General features: G+C 42.5%; 1 protein-coding gene across 1 annotated transcript in view; it reads right to left on the minus strand.

Annotated features, from left to right (window-relative positions):
• nemf (nuclear export mediator factor) overlaps positions 1 to 16552 on the minus strand; it is a 37393-nt gene that overhangs the window by 15057 nt on the left and 5784 nt on the right. Inside the window, exons 6-17 of the mRNA XM_020500789.2 lie at positions 9523 to 9590; positions 9298 to 9387; positions 9095 to 9168; positions 8934 to 9001; positions 8695 to 8770; positions 8387 to 8527; positions 3754 to 3962; positions 1936 to 2112; positions 1717 to 1780; positions 1532 to 1620; positions 1172 to 1275; positions 829 to 891 (exon numbers count right to left, since the gene is read on the minus strand). Coding sequence (XP_020356378.1) covers positions 829 to 891; positions 1172 to 1275; positions 1532 to 1620; positions 1717 to 1780; positions 1936 to 2112; positions 3754 to 3962; positions 8387 to 8527; positions 8695 to 8770; positions 8934 to 9001; positions 9095 to 9168; positions 9298 to 9387; positions 9523 to 9590 — 1223 coding nt within the window. The remainder of the gene's footprint in view (positions 1 to 828; positions 892 to 1171; positions 1276 to 1531; positions 1621 to 1716; positions 1781 to 1935; positions 2113 to 3753; positions 3963 to 8386; positions 8528 to 8694; positions 8771 to 8933; positions 9002 to 9094; positions 9169 to 9297; positions 9388 to 9522; positions 9591 to 16552) is intronic.

Consider the following 16552-nt stretch of genomic DNA (forward strand, 5'->3'; position numbering starts at 1 on the left):
AACAGATTTCCACCGGTCTAATGTCCATTGCTCATGTTTCTTGGCCCAAGCAAGTCTCTTCTTCCATGAAGGCCTGATTCACGCAGTCACCTCTGAACAGTTCATGTTGAGATGCGTCTGAAGAATTTATTTGGGCTGCAATTTCTGAGGCTTGTAACTCGAATGAACTTATCCTCTGCAGCAAAGGTAACTCTGGGTCTTCCTTTCCTGTGGCGGTCCTCATATGAGAGACAGTTTCATCATAGCGCTTGATGGTTTTTAGGACTGCACTTGAAGAAACGTTCGAAGTTCTTGAAATGTTCCGGATTGACTGACCTTCACGTCTTAAAGTAATGACGGACCGTTATTTCTCTTTTCTTATTTTAGCTGTTCTTGCCATAATATGGACTTGGTCTTTTACCAAATAGGGCTATCTTCTGTATACCACCCCTACCTTGTCACAACACAACTGATTGGCTCAAACGCATTAAGAAGGAAATAAATTCCACAAATCAACTTTTACGAAGGCACACCTAATGAAGCTGGTGACTATCTCATGAATCTGGTTGAGAGAATGCCAAGGGTGTGCAAAGCTGTCACCAAGGCAACGGTTGGCTACTTTGAAGAATATCAAATATTATTTTGATTTGTTTAACAGTTTTTTGGTTACTATATGAAACTATTATTCTACAACGTAGAAAATAGTATAATTAATGAAAAACCCTGTAATGAGTAGGTGTGCCCAAACTTTTGACTGGTACTGTATATTAAAGAGAAATTCCAGAGGATAAGAGAGCATCATTTGACTGAACAACAGTGTGTTGATCACAGAACTAGGCCAGCTCTTACCAGATGGGTTCTTGATGACACAACTAGTTGCTCCATGGAGGTCGGCGTGAACGTAGATATCCCCTGATAAGAGACACCAACATGAGATTTTCACACAGGTAGAGATAGACTCTGTTCCAATATCCATACTAGCATACTAACTACAATGAAGCAATGTATTGTGACTGCATTCTATGTGGTATGCTAGTATGGATAGTGTAACATAGCGTGTTGTGTACCAAACTAGCATACGTTCAAGTCCGAAACAATGTATTGGGCATGTATTTGATGCTGGTGTGGACATTGGATAGTTGTCCATAGCCTGTTGTAAGGCAGGACTATAATAAGTGTATTCCACTCTTACCAGCCCTCAAGTAGCGCTTAACGATAATTTCATTCTGTTGCTGGTCACGTCCGGCGATGGTGAGGTAATTTTCTGAGCTGATGAACCACAAGAACTTCTCAAACCTGACAGAGCACAACGATACATAATTTGTCACATACTGAAAAGATAGAGAAAGTAATTGCCCAGAAGAATATGAATTTGTCACAAATCTGACACAAAAGGTGGAGAGAACTTTGCGCTCATTTAATTACTTCTTACAGGTGTTACATTAGCTGAAAATGGCTGCATTAGTTCAGATTTGTCAATGACTGCTCATCTCTCTACACATGGCAAGTTTTCAGAGGGTGAATGCAGATTCAGTTAGGTTAAGTGTCTTACCAGTAGACTTTCCTGGCCTTCTGAATGGTCGTAACCGTTTGGACCTCTTTAAGGGTTTGCTTGGTCTTCTTCTCAGCAGATTTGAAAGCCTTGAATTAAATAAAAAAGGGGGAAAATGTTACAAATATAAAAACTGACCACAAACACAATCGACAGGGAATTTCATATGCATGTGGCACCATCACCTTCTGGGCTGCCTCCACGGTTTTCTGCTCTTTCTTAGCAGCGGTTCGCTTGTGGTCGTAGTATCTGGGGAAAAAAGGAGATAAACGTTTGGGTTCGTCAGCTTGATACCTAAAACCACATCTGGCCATACTGTTCAAAGCATAGAGATAAAACATAACTGTTCTATTTAATTTTTCAGTTCAAAGAATACACTAAGCCAGGGAGAGTGGAGAGCCTACTTTTTGGCATTGGCGTAAGCTGACAAGCTGAGGTCCACATCCACCAGCATGGGCTGGTCCTTCTTGGGCTTGCCCTTCTGACCCTTCTCTTTGTTCTTGTTCTTCTTCCCCTTCTTCTCTTCAGCCACCTCGGCTACATGCTCCTCCTCTACTTCCTCTGGGACAATGTATGGGTTCCTGAACGGGGAAACAACAGGGTAGTTTTCAGTCGGCATGAGAGTAATTGATGATAAAATGATTGTGGGGGCTGTCTTGTTAGACTTCAGTGCAGCTTTTGACAATATTGATCATAGTCTGCTGCTACAAAAACGTATGTGTTATGGCGTTACACCCCCTGCTATAAATGTGGATGAAGAGCTACTTGTCTAACAGAACACAGAGGGTGTTCTTTAATGGAAGCATATCAAATATAATCCAGTTAGAATCAGGAATTCCCCAGGGTAGCTGTTTAGGCCCCTTGCTTTTTACATTTTTTACTAATGACACGCCACTGACTTTGAGTAAAGCCAGAGTTTCTATGTATGCGGATGATTCAACACTATACATGTCACCTACTACAGCGACTGAAATGACTGCAACACTCAACAAAGAGCTGCAGTTAGTTTCAGTGGGTGGCAAGGAATAAGTTGGCCCTAAATATTTCTAAAACTAAATGTATTGTATTTGGAACAAAACACTCACTAAACCCAACTAAATCTTGTAATAAATCATGCGGAAATTGAGCTAGTTGAGATAACTAAACTGCTTGGAGTAGCACTAGATTGTAAACTGTCATGGTCAAAACATATTGATGCAGTAGTAACTAAGGTGGGGAGAAGTCTGTCTATAATAATGCAATGCTCTGCCTTCTTAACAACACTATCAACAAGGCAGGTCCTACAGGCCCTAGTCTTGTCACACCTTAACTACTGTTCAGTCGTGTGGTCAGGTGCCACAAAAAAGGACTTAGGAAAATTGCAATTGGCTCAGAACAGGGCAGCATGGCCAGCCCTTGGATGTACACAGAGAGCTAATATTAATCATATGCATGTCAATCTCTCATGGCTGAAAATGGAGGAGAGATTGACTTCATCACTACTTTTATTTATGAGAGGTATTGACATGTTGAATGCACCGAGCGGTCTGTCTAAATTACTGGAAACAGCTCAAACACCCATGCATACCCCCTCAAGACATGCAACAAGAGGTCTCTTCACAGTCCTCAAGTCCAGAACAGACTATGGGAGGCACACAGTATTACATGGAACTCTAATGGAGGCCCTAATGAGCATGACCCTGTTCTTTCTGTTCAGCATCCATCTATTTAATTGGCTAGAGGGCAGATAAAGTGGGTTAGTGGTTGATTCATAGTATTTGGAGTACTATGAACTGTTCTGTGCTGGATACAATATCAAATTTTTCCTTTCGAGCGGGATTCTTGGCAACACTGTTTATACCAGGCTTTTTAAATGCATACATATGACACCTACAGTAAAGAGCTCGGCCCCCCTTACATATTGTTCAGCTTATTTAGACAGTTTGAAAGAGGATGGGACACAGTGATAGAGGGGAGCATCAAGGACGTGGGATTCAAATCCTAGATGCTGTGGGCGATATATGCTGGGAAACTGCAACGCCACGCTCCCACAACCTTCCAGCAAGATTGCAGCAGCATAGGATGGATGCGTAACCAGGTTAGCTTAGTACAGCTCAGCTCAGTTGTAATGTTAAAGGGCAGTAGTCAAGTTAAACTGAACCAAAGACAGTTCAATTCAATATGACTTTATCAATCCCTGAGGGGCAATTAGAAATGTATCCCCATTTTGGGCATCAACTCACTTTAAAAGCATTGTGATGTGGTTGGTCTGCAGCTTCAGCTCCTTGATGGCGCAGGCCACTGGGTCTCCGGCAGCCTGGGCCTCCTTGACGATCAGCCCTATCTCGGCCCAGTCCACCTGGTTGGCCAGGGCGCTCCGCACCACCTGCAGAGCCCTCTCCACTATGGGCAAGTTCATTTCCACCAGCTCGCCCCTAAGCCCGTCTACCTCCTGCAACAAATGTTAGCATTAGCACTCCTTTAGCATTCGCATAACTGAGTACAAGCTATTTATATCAAAAGTCTTTCCGTTTTAAATTAAAATCACTTCTTGAATTGACCATCTTCATTTCTAAATAACCCTGGCACGGACACACATCCTTACCATCATAACTAGATAACACACAGAAGGTGTTCGACTACATGTCTTGGCAGAGCCACCTCTCCTCCTTCAATGAGATTACCTGTGATCAAGGTTATGTACATTAGTGTTGCCTACACACACACAGATGTTGGGATAAGGTGCTGCCAACACCAGGTGACTATGTTCCAAAAGTAGTGCACTATACAAGGAATAGGTTGCCATTTGCGACGCAGAGTAGTCTCACCTCTGAAATTATGGAAATCCATGCATGTCACCTGCTACAGTAACAAGGTTTGTGACTGCCGATCAATCAGGTGATCAACCCAATCACCCCATTACGGATCAGATCAATATGCAAACCACAGCCTGGGAGCTACATATTCCTACGCTACATAAGCTGATTTCCAAATGCCACCCTATTCCTTAAAGTGCACTACTTTTGACCAAGTGGGAAGTACACTTTATAGGGAATAGTGTGCCATTTGGGACACATACACAAAGTGGGTCATCATGGAGGACAATCCTCCCATCATTACCCCCCACACAGCCTATCAGTCATCCTTCATTCCAGCCATAACCTGACTCTTTATTAGACAGGTAGTATGGCGAGAGCGAGGGGGAGAGGGAACCTGTTTGTGGTTGTTATGGGTTCTTTTGTGTACCCGTTTGTGTTTGTTTTGAGTTGTGGGTACTTTTGGGTTGTTTGGGGTGATTAGCGGGACCAAGGGCCATGCATTTAGAGAGAGGCAAACTTTTAGAATTTTGAATATTGTTCTAATTCTAGACATTCAGTTACATAACATTGTTTTAATATTCCCCATGTAATGTAATTGGGAGCTAACATGGCTGCCATACAATGTTGTAGTGTCATGTAAATGCATCATAATGTTCATTCTAGACATTCCATTTTATAGTATATTTTAAATATTCCCCATGTAATGTAAATTGGGAGCTAACGTGGCTGCCATAGAATGTTGAAGTGTCATGTAAACGCATCATAATGTAAAACCGCATTGGACCAACTCTCTAAATACATGACTCTGGCCGGACCCATTAGCACTCCTTTAGCTCTGACCATTTGTTTTCACTGTGGTGATCAGACCCGAGTTCAAATATCATCGGTTATTTTTATTTTATTTTTTAATTTTATCTTTATTTAACTAGGCAAGTCAGTTAAGAACAAATTCTTATTTTCAATGACGGCCTAGGAACAGTGGGTTAACTGCCTGTTCAGGGGCAGAACGACAGATTTGTACCTTGTCAGCTCGGGGGTTTACCTTCCGGTTACTAGTCCAACGCTCTAACCACTAGGCTACCCTGCCGCCCCATCATCGGTTATATTTTAAATAATTTGAGTGCTTGATTGAGACTGCCTGTTGATGGGTCGGGTTTACTCCATTGGTTCCATTGAGCAAGGAAGGCTAAATCAAGAGCAGTTTAAGTATCTGAAAGAAAACAAATACTAGTTGAACCCAGGGCTGTGTTCGAATACCCATTCTAACATACTACATACTTAATGAGTATATATTAGTTAATTTTAGTATACTGTAAACGAACGGTATCATTTCAGTTGAGCGTACTAGAGCGTCGCCTGTCTACCGGAAGTCGATGATGTTGCTATGCAACCTCTGCTAGCATAACAAATGACTAGCTAAACATTTTACGATTTTGGGTGTGTTCGTAAATTCAAATCTGCATTGCCAGAGTGTGCTCTGGGCGTTCGTAAATCCAGAGCGTTGTCAGATTTTAAATTCAGAGAGTTTCACTCTCGGAGCGTTCAGAGCCGACACTGGACGCTCTTGACGAGGAGTAGGGCTGATCTGAGTGTTCAACAGCAGTCAAGCACCCAAGCTAATGTTGGCTAGCTACTTCCAGACACAAATGAGAGAACACCTCACTCTGACCATTTTACTCGCCATAGCAGAGCTGGTTAGGCTGTTTTCATGTTATCCAGAGCGTTGGTGACTAACTGTGCAGCTGGCAACAATTTATTACTCTTTTTTTTTTTGCAAACGTTTACTGACACCGGCCATATTCAATGGTGCACGAGACTAATTAACGTCTAATGAAACGCAAAACGACTACACCACTTAGCTAAGAATGATGTGAATAATCAAGTCAATAAAACGTTGGTTAGTTAGCAGATAGTTAATATACTGCCTGGCAAGCTCGATGTATTAGTATCCACCTAACGTTAGGTAACTAGCTAACATACCGGTACATAGTGCTGTAATGCTTTGCGGTTCGTAAGGATAGTGTAGCTAACAAATTGTCAGCCAACATAACGTGTAACGTAACTTATTTGAAATGTCATTACTTTATTAAATTGCTCAACATTAACATTTGCCATTAGTTAGTTCAATGAATTTGAATTCGCTCTCGCCAGAAACTATACTGCTGAAGTCCGACATTTTCTCCAAATCTGAAAACATTGTGATGCCACGCCCATTTTCTGAAGATGTGCATAATGGGCCCAAAAAGTACGGAAATGGTGTCCTCTGCATGTATACTTCGTATTTTGGCAAATTTAGTACGACATCCGGAAACTTTTGGCATACTAACTATATCCATACTATGACGAATAAGCATACTATATACAGTTGAAGTCGGAAGTTTACATACACCTTACCCAAATACATTTAAACTCAGTTTCGCAATTCCTGACATTTAATCCTAGTAAAAAGTCCATGTCTTAGGTCAGTTATGATCACCACTTTATTTTAAGAATGTGAAATGTCAGAATAATAGAAGAGAGAATGATTTATTTCAGCTTTTATTTATTTCATCACATTCTCAGTGGATCAGAAGTTTACATACACTCTATTAGTATTTGGTAGCATTGCCTTTAAATTGATTAACTTGGGTCAAACATTTCGGGTAGACTTCCACAAGCTTCCCACAATAAGTTGGGTGAATTGTGGCCCATTCCTCCTGACAGAGCTGTTGTAACTGAGTCAGATTTCTGGCCACTTTGCTCACACATGCTTTTCAATTCTGCCCACAAATTTCCTATAGGACAGAGGTCAGGGCTTTGTGATGGCCACTCCAATACCTTGACTTTGATGTCCTTAAGCCATTTTGCAACAACTTTGTAAGAATGCTTGGGGTCATTGTCCATTTGGAAGGCCCATTTGCGACCAAGCTTTAACTTTGTGATTGATGACTTCGAGATGTTGCTTCAATACATCCACATAATTTTCCTACCTCATGTTGCCATCTATTTTGTGAAGTACACCAGTCCCTCTAGCAGCAAAGCACCCCCACAACATGATGCTGCCACCACCGTGCTTCACGGTTGGGATGGTGTTCTTCGGCTTGCAAGCGACTCCCTTTTTCCTCCTAACATAACAATGGTCATTATGGCCAAACAGTTCTATTTCTGTTTCATCAGACCAGAGGACATTTCTCCAAAAAGTAAAATCTTTGTCCCCATGTGCAGTTACAAAACGTAGTCTGGCTTTTTTATGGCGGTTTTGGAGCAGTGGCTTCTGCCTTGCTGACCGGTCTTTCAGGATCTGTCGATATAGGACTCGTTTTAATGTGGATATTGATACTATTGTACCCGTTTCCTCAGGCATCTTCACAAGGTTATTTGCTGCTGTTCCAGGATCGATTTGCACTTTTCGCACCAAAGTACGTTCATCTCTAGGAGACAGAACAAGTCTCCTTCCTGAGCGGTATGGCGGCTGTGTGATCCCATGGTGTTTATAATTGCGTACTATTGTTTGTACAGATGAACGTGGTACCTTCAGGCGTTTGCTCCCAAGGATGAACCATTCATGTGGAGGTCTTTTTTCTGGGGTCTTGGCTGATTTCTTTTGATTTTCCCATGATGTCAAGCAGGGTAGGCCTTGAAATTCATCCACAGGTACACCTCCAATTGACTCAAATGATGTCAATTAGCCGATCAGAAGCTTCTAAAGCCATGACATAATTTTCTGGAATTTTCCAAGCTGTTTAAAGGCACAGTTAACTTAGGGTATGTAAACTTCTGACCCACTGGAATTGTGATACAGTGAAATAATCTGTCTGTAAACAACTGCTGGAAAGCTTACCTGTGTCATGCACAAAGTAAATGTCCTAACCGACTTGACAAAACTATAGTTTGTTTACAAGAAATTTGTGGAGTGGTTGAAAAAAACGAGTTTTAATGACTCCAACCTAAGTGTATGTAATCTTCTGACTTCAACTGTACTCAATTCACGTCACAAATAGTACAGTTAGTGCGGTTAGTATGAGTATTCGAACACAGCTCAGGTCTGGTGGTGATGCGAGAGTTCTTCAGTATTGACCTGAAGTTGGTGCAGTGCCTCCAGCCTCTGCACGTGGTCCCTCTTGACATTGTCCAGCTTTTTCAGAGCCTGTTTCTCCTGCTGCAGGGCCTTCACGTCAATCTTCTGACTCTCCATCTTGGAGTAGAATTCGTCCACTGCCTAAGCGCAGAGGAGCAAGACTTACTGAAGTGATCTCATACCTTACGTCTTGTGAAAATACCAATCTAGTTTTAGTACACTAGGTACGTATGGGAAACAATGACATTTTTCCAACGTATGCATAGGGTAAATAAATAAATATAAAGGACATATATTCTAAAATTCACCTTGTCAAATGTATCAAACTCAACATAGTGGCTATTTGCATGTTGGGCAAAGAGGAAGGGATGGAATTCCTCATATCTGTAAAAGAAGACAATGTTGGAGACTTGAACATATCTCACCAACCAAGCAAACAAAAACCTCCATAACGCTTCTGGTGAGACGTAATGCTGATCTTACCAATAACAGAACTTGGAGACATAATATCATAAGCACAGAATGAGAGTCAAATAAAATAACTTACGTGAGCAATTCTTCAGGTTTCTCTGGGGCTAAACTTGGTTTCTTCTCACATTTTTGGATGATGTAGCCCTGCAACGAAGGGAGAAACAGTTTTCTATAATTTCGCTATGACAAATGGATCTGATGTATGAATGAATATTCTCAATAAGACGTGAGACCTACCTTTCCATCGAAGCTTGCCGTTTTCTCCATATAAACTTCTGCCATTTGCAGGGCATCGAGGATTTTGGGTGCATCTACAGACAACAATTAAGCCTATTTCATCCAGAATATCACAATTCTGATGATCATTGATTGAATAATATATACCAGCAGCACATCTTTGTAATCTGCCAAAGGCTACAGCTGGTCTAAAAGAAACGTACCTCGTGCAGCATCAAACTGGCTGTCCACTTTGATAAAGCCGGGGAGTCCCACTTCCATCAAACAGTGCTCTATGAGAGTAGCCCCATATGCTGAAAGAGCAGATAGATCATATTAGAAGGTAAGTCTGCTGTTTACAATAATAACATTGTGTAAAACATTTATTTTTAAACTAAACCTGGATGAGCAATGGATGGAGCCACTTTGAGGAGATAAAGACTACTTACGAAGGTGGGGATTGAGGATCCTTTTCACCTGTTCTCCATTTGTGGCCTTCGACAGGACTTCAGTGAGTCTACATGAAAAACAAACCAAAACAAAGGATTATTTCTTCAATGAACTCTTGTGCCTAACTAGGGTTGCAAAAGTCCGGTAAACTTTCCCAAAATAACCAAGTTTTCCAGAAATCCTGGCTGGATGATTGCAAAAGTCCTGCTTATTGAAATCTAATTTTATTGGTCACAACGCCAAATACAACAGGTGTAGACTTTACAATTAAGTGCTTTCTCACAAGCCCATTCACAACAGTGCAGAGTTAAAAAGTAAGAAATACAAGTCAATGCACAGGGGTACAAGGTAGTTGAGGTAATTGAGCCAATACAGTATGTACACATGTGGGCAGTGGTGGAAAAAGTACCCAATTGTCATAATTGTGGAAAAGATACCTTAATAGAATAATACTCAAGTAACATGCAGTACAATACTACTTGAGTAAAAGTATTCGGTTTAAAATATACTGAAGAATCAAAAGTAAGTGTAATTGATAAAATATACTTAAGTATCAAAACTTACAGTAAAAATATTTTCAAATTGCTTATATTAAGCAAACCAGACAGCAACATTTTCTTGTTTTTTAATTTATGGATAGTGAGTCTGCCAGATCAGTGGCAGTAGAGATGAACAGAGAGGATCTTTTGATAAGTATGTGAATTAGACCATTTGTGTCCTGCTAAGCATTCCAAATGTAGCAAGTACTTTTTGGTGTCAGGGAAAATGTATGGAGTAAAAAGTACATTATTTTCTTTAGGAATGTAGTGAAGTAAAAGTAATCAAAAATATAAATAGTAAAGTACAGATACACCAAAGTATTTTTTACTTAAGAACTTTACACAACTACATATGGGTAGGGGTAAAAGTGACTAGGCAATCAGGATATACACTGCTCAAAAAAAATAAAGGGAAATAAAATAACACATCCTAGATCTGAATGAATGAAATATTCTTATTAAATACTTTTTTCTTTACATAGTTGAATGTGCTGACAACAAAAATCACAAATTATCAATGGAAATCAAATTTATCAACCTATGGAGGTCTGGATTTGGAGTCACACTCAAAATTAAAGTGGAAAACCACACTACAGGCTGATCCAACTTTGATGTAATGTCCTTAAAACAAGTAAAAATGAGGCTCAGTAGTGTGTGTGGCCTCCACTTGCCTGTATGACCTCCCTACAACGCCTGGGCATAGTCCTGATGAGGTGGCGGATGGTCTCCTGAGCGGATCTCCTCCCAGACCTGGACTAAAGCCAACTCCTGGACAGTCTGTGGTGCAATGTGGCGTTGGTGGATGGAGCGAGACATGATGTCCCAGATGTGCTCAATTGGATTCAGGTCTGGGGAACGGACGGGCCAGTCCATAACATCAATGCCTTCCTTTTGCAGGAACTGCTGACACACTCCAGCCACATGAGGTCTAGCATTGTCTTGCATTAGAAGGAACCCAGGGCCAACCGCACCAGCATATGGTTTCACAAGGGGTCTGAGGATCTCATCTCGGTACCTAATGGCAGTCAGGATACCTCTGGCGAGCACATGGAGGGCTCTGCGGCCCCCCAAAGAAATGCCACCCCACACCATGACTGACCCACCGCCCAACCGGTCATGCTGGAGGATGTTTAGGGCAGCAGTACGTTCTCCACGGCGTCTCCAGACTGTCACATGTGCTCAGTGTGAACCTGCTTTCATCTGTGAAGAGCACAGGGTGCCAGTGGCAAATTTGCCAATCTTGGTGTTCTCTGGCAAATACCAAACATCCTGCACGGTGTTGGGCTATAAGCACAACCCCCACCTGTGGACGTCGGGCCCTCATACCACCCTCATGGAGTCTGTTTCTGACCGTTTGAGCAGACACATGCACATTTGTGGCCTGCTGGAGGTCATTTTGCATGGCTCTGGCAGTGCTCCTACTGCTCCTCCTTGCACAAAGGCGGAGGTAGCGGTCCTGCTGCTGGGTTATTGCCTTCCTACGGCCTCCTTCACGTCTCCTGATGTACTGGCCTGTCTCCTGGTAGCGCATCCATGCTCTGGATACTACGCTGACAGACACAGCAAACCTTCTTGCCACAGCTCGCATTGATGTGCCATCCTGGATGAGCTGCACTACCTGAGCCACTTGTGTGGGTTGTAGACTCCGTCTCATGCTACCACTAGAGTGAAAACACCACCAGCATTCCAAAGTGACCAAAACATCAGCCAGGAAGTATAGGAACTGAGAAGTGGTCTGTGGTCACCACCTGCAGAACCACTCCTTTATTGGGGGTGTCTTGCTAATTGCCTATAATTTCCACCTGTTGTCTATTCCATTTGCAAAACAGCATGTGAAATGTATTGTCAATCAGTGTTGCTTCCTAAGTGGACAGTTTGATTTTACAGAAGTGTGATTGACTTAGAGTTACATTGTGTTGTTTAAGTGTTCCCTTTATTTTTTTGAGCAGTGTATAATAAATAGAGTAGAAGCAGAGTATGTAAAGTGTGTCTGTGGCGTCAATATATGTATGTGTTGGAGTGTCAGTGTAGTATGTGAGTGTGTGGGTAGAATCTAGTGAATATAGCTTGGGGGTATAGGCTGTTCAAGTGCCTTCTGGTCAGAGACTTGTCGCTCCGGTACCGCTTGCAATGCGGTGGCAGAGAAAACAGTCTATGACTTGGGTGGCTGGAGTCTTGACAATTTTGGGGCTTTCCTCTCACACCGCCTGGTAATGAAGTCCTGGATGGCAGGGAGTTTGGCCCCAGTGATATACTGAGTTGTACGCACTACCCTCTGTAGAGCTTTGAAGCCACCGGACGGCGATATTGTCACTCCCTATAGAAGGAGCAGTCCTCCATAGTAATGAATAGAATTCTACAGTATTTCAATTCAATTTAAAGGAGATAATTACACATATTCAAGTATTTTTGTTGTTGTAGTGGGGATATTAGAATAAGTTTAAGGAAAATGTTTTATATTTTCTCATGTTTATTTTTATGTTTAGCTGACATACTTTTAAAATTGTAAGTATTAAGGTGTCTCTAACAGAATGCATGTGACAAAAAACAAATGTAGACATTAATAAATGCATTTCTATAGCTTCAAAAACATTTTGCAATGGTGGGGGAATGTCAAGATGGAGGTGTGGTGTTTTCAAAACAGTTCCCCTTGTCAGATTACACACACAGTCAAAAGTTTAGACACACCAACTCATTCAAGGGTTATTCTCTATTTGTACTATTTTCTACGTTGTAAAATAATAGTGAAGACATCAAAATTATGAAATAACATATGTAATCATGTAGTGACCATAAAAGAGTTCCCACATATGCTGAGCACTTGTAGGCTGCTTTTCCTTCACTCCGCGGTCCAACTCATCCCAAACCATCTCAATTGAGTTGAGGTCGGGTGATTGTGGAGGCCAGGTCATCTGATGCAGCACTCCATCACTCTCCTTTTTGGTCAAATAGCCCTTAAACAGCCTGGAGGTATGTTGGGTCACTGTCCTGTTGAAAAACAAATGATAGTGCCACTAAGCCCTAACCAGATGGATGGCGTATCAGTGCAGAATGCTGTGCCATGTTGGTTAAGTGTGACTTGAACTCTAAATCACAGACAGTGTCACCAGCAAAGCACCCCCCACCATCACACCACCTCCTCTATGCTTCATGGTGAGAACCACACGTGGAGATCCTCCGTTCACCTACTCTGCATCTCACAAAAGACACAGCAGTTGGCACCAAAAATATCCAATTTAGACTTAGACCAAAGGACAGATTTCCACCCATCTAATATGCATTGCTCGTGTTTCTTGGCCCAAGCAAGTCTCTTCTTTTGTGTGTCCTTAAGTAGTGGTTTCTGTGCAGCAATTCAACCATGAAGGCTTGATTCATACAGTCTCCTCTGAGATGCGTCTGTTACTTGAACTCTCTCTTGAACTCTATTTTTTTTTTTTTTCCATAAACTCATCTTCAAAACATTCTCCTGCAACCCACCTCACCAATTTATATTTATAAAAAAAGTATTATTTACCTCAAATCTGTAATCCTCCAAGAAGCTAGCCAGAAACTAGCCAGAAGCTAGCCAGAAGCTAATCCAGAAGCTAATCAGAAGGTAATCAGAAGCTAGTTAGCTTCTTTACTGGCTAATCGTTAGTATTCAGCTAACCACGGTTTGTGGTCATCAGCTATCCTTTAGCTCGAAAATCTATCGCCAGTTTTGTATGGTGCAGCGAGGCTTGGAACGGAACATACCGGACCAATTTTTCTCTCCATGTCCCTGGATTTCAACCGCTAACTCTGGACATTCAAACCTGGATCTCACAGCTAGCTAGCTGCTATCCGTGTGACTATCGGCTTTCGTCGATTCCGGAGCAAACATCAATTATTCCGGAGCTAGCCAGCTGAAGAGTTCCATCAATCACTCCTGGGCTACAATCACCTATCCGGACCCGTTTTACTGCCTACGCGGAGCCCCACCGGGCCTTCACAACAGGACTGCCGACGTTATCTACCCGAAGGAGTTATCCGGCTGGCTCCTCCGTCGCGACGTTACCTGAACGCCCATCTGCGGCCCGCTAACCATTAGCTGTCTTATCGACAATCGGACAATTTATTTATTTGTATTATTTTTTCCTTCTTGGGCCTCTATAACTACATCTATTGTTTTTTTGTTGTTGTGTGATTTGGATTAATCCCCTCTACCACACGGAACCCCACTAATCTACTGATGGACGCAAGAGGTGGCTAATAACAGACCTCCATCCTAGCTGTCTAAATCGCCGTGACCCCCAACCAATCCTCTCTACTCACTGGACCCTTTTGATCACTCAACTAAGCATGCCTCTCCTTAATGTCAATATGCCTTGTCCATTGCTGTTCTGGTTAGTGTTTATTGGCTTATTTCACTGTAGAGCCTCTAGTCCTGCTCACTATACCTTATCCACCACCCACACATGCAATGACATCTCCTGGTTTCAATTATGTTTCTAGAGACAATATCTCTCTCATCATCACTCAATACCTAGGTTTACCCCCACTGTATTCACATCCTACCATACCTTTGTCTGTACATTATACCTTGATGCTATTTTATCGCCCCCAGAAACCTCCTTTAACTCTCTGTTCCAGACCAATTCTTATTGCTTTTAGCCGTACCCTTATTTTACTCCTCCTCTGTTCCTCTGGCGATGTAGAGGTGAATCCAGGCCCTGCAGTGCCTAGCTCCACTCCTATTCCCCAGGCGCTCTCTTTTGACGACTTCTGTAACCGTAATAGCCTTGGTTTCATGCATGTTAACATTAGAAGCCTACTCCCTAAGTTTGTTCTATTCACTGATTTAGCACACTCTGCCAACCCGGATGTTCTAGCTGTGTCTGAATCCTGGCTTAGGAAGACCACCAAAAATTCTGAACATTTTATCCCGAACTACAACATTTTCAGACAAGATAGAACTGCCAAAGGGGGCGGTGTTGAAATCTACTGCAAAGATAGCCTGCAGAGTTCTGTCCTACTATCCAGGTCTGTACCCAAACAATTTGAACTTCTACTTTTAAAAATCCACCTCTCTAAAAACAAGTCTCTCACCGTTGCCACCTGCTATAGACAACCCTGTGCCCCCAGCTGTGCTCTGGACACCATATGTGAACTGATTGCCCCCCATCTCTCTTCAGAGCTCGTGCTGCTAGGCGACCTAAACTGGAACATGCTTAACACCCCAGCCATCCTACAATCCAACCTTGATGCCCTCAATCTCACACAAATTATCAATGAACTTACCAGGTACCTCCCCAAAGCCTTAAACACGGGCACCCTCATAGATATCATCCTAACCAACTTGCCCTCTAAATAAACCTCTGCTGTCTTCAACCAAGATCTCAGCGATCACTGCCTCATTGCCTGCATCCGTAATGGGTCAGCGGTCAAACGACCTCCACTCATCACTGTCAGACGCTCCCTGAAACACTTCAGCGAGCAGGCCTTTCTAATCGATCTGGCCGGTGTATCCTGGAAGGATATTGATCTCATCCCGTCAGTAGAGGATGCCTGGATATTTTTTTTAAATGCCTTCCTAACCATCATAAATAAACATGACCCATTCAAGAAATTTAAAACCATATACCAGATATAGCCCTTGGTTCTCCCCAGATCAGACTGCCCTTAACCAACACAAAAACATCCTATGGCGTTCTGCATTTGCATCGAACAGCCCCCGTGATATGCAGCTGTTCAGGGAAGCTAGAAACCATTATACACATACAGTTAGAAAAGCCAAGGCTAGCTTTTTCAAGCAGAAATTTGCTTCCTGCAACACTAACTCAAAAAAGTTCTGGGACACTGTAAAGTCCATGGAGAATAAGAACACCTCCTCCCAGCTGCCCACTGCGAAGATAGGAAACACTGTCACCACTGAAAAATCTACCATAATTGAGAATTTCAATAAGCATTTTTTTTTTTCAACCTCTCTTTCGTGTCGTCTGAGATTCCCAAAGATGGGAAAGCAGCTGCGGTCATCCCCCTCTTCAAAGGGGAGGGGGACACTCTTGACCCAAACTGCTATAGACCTATATCTATACTACCATGCCTTTCTAAGGTCTTCGAAAGCCAAGTCAACAAACAGATTACCGACCATTTCGAATCTCACCATACCTTCTCTGCTATGCAATCTGGTTTCAGAGCTGGTCATGGGTGCACCTCAGCCACGCTCAAGGTCCTAAACGATATCTTAACCACCATCGATAAGAAACATTACTGTGCAGCCGTATTCATTGATCTGGCCAAGGCTTTCGACTCTGTCAATCACCACATCCTCATCAGGCAGACTCGACAGCCTTGGTTTCTCAAATGATTGCCTCGCCTGGTTCACCAACTACTTCTCCGATAGAGTTCAGTGTGTCAAATCGGAGGGTCTGCTGTCCGGACTTCTGGCAGTCTCTATGCGGGTGCCACAGGGTTCAATTCTTGGACCGACTTAATTCTCTGTATACATCAATGAGGTCGCTCTTGCTGC

Source organism: Oncorhynchus kisutch, linkage group LG14 (genome assembly GCF_002021735.2).
Source record: "Oncorhynchus kisutch isolate 150728-3 linkage group LG14, Okis_V2, whole genome shotgun sequence".
NCBI lineage: Eukaryota > Metazoa > Chordata > Actinopteri > Salmoniformes > Salmonidae > Oncorhynchus > Oncorhynchus kisutch.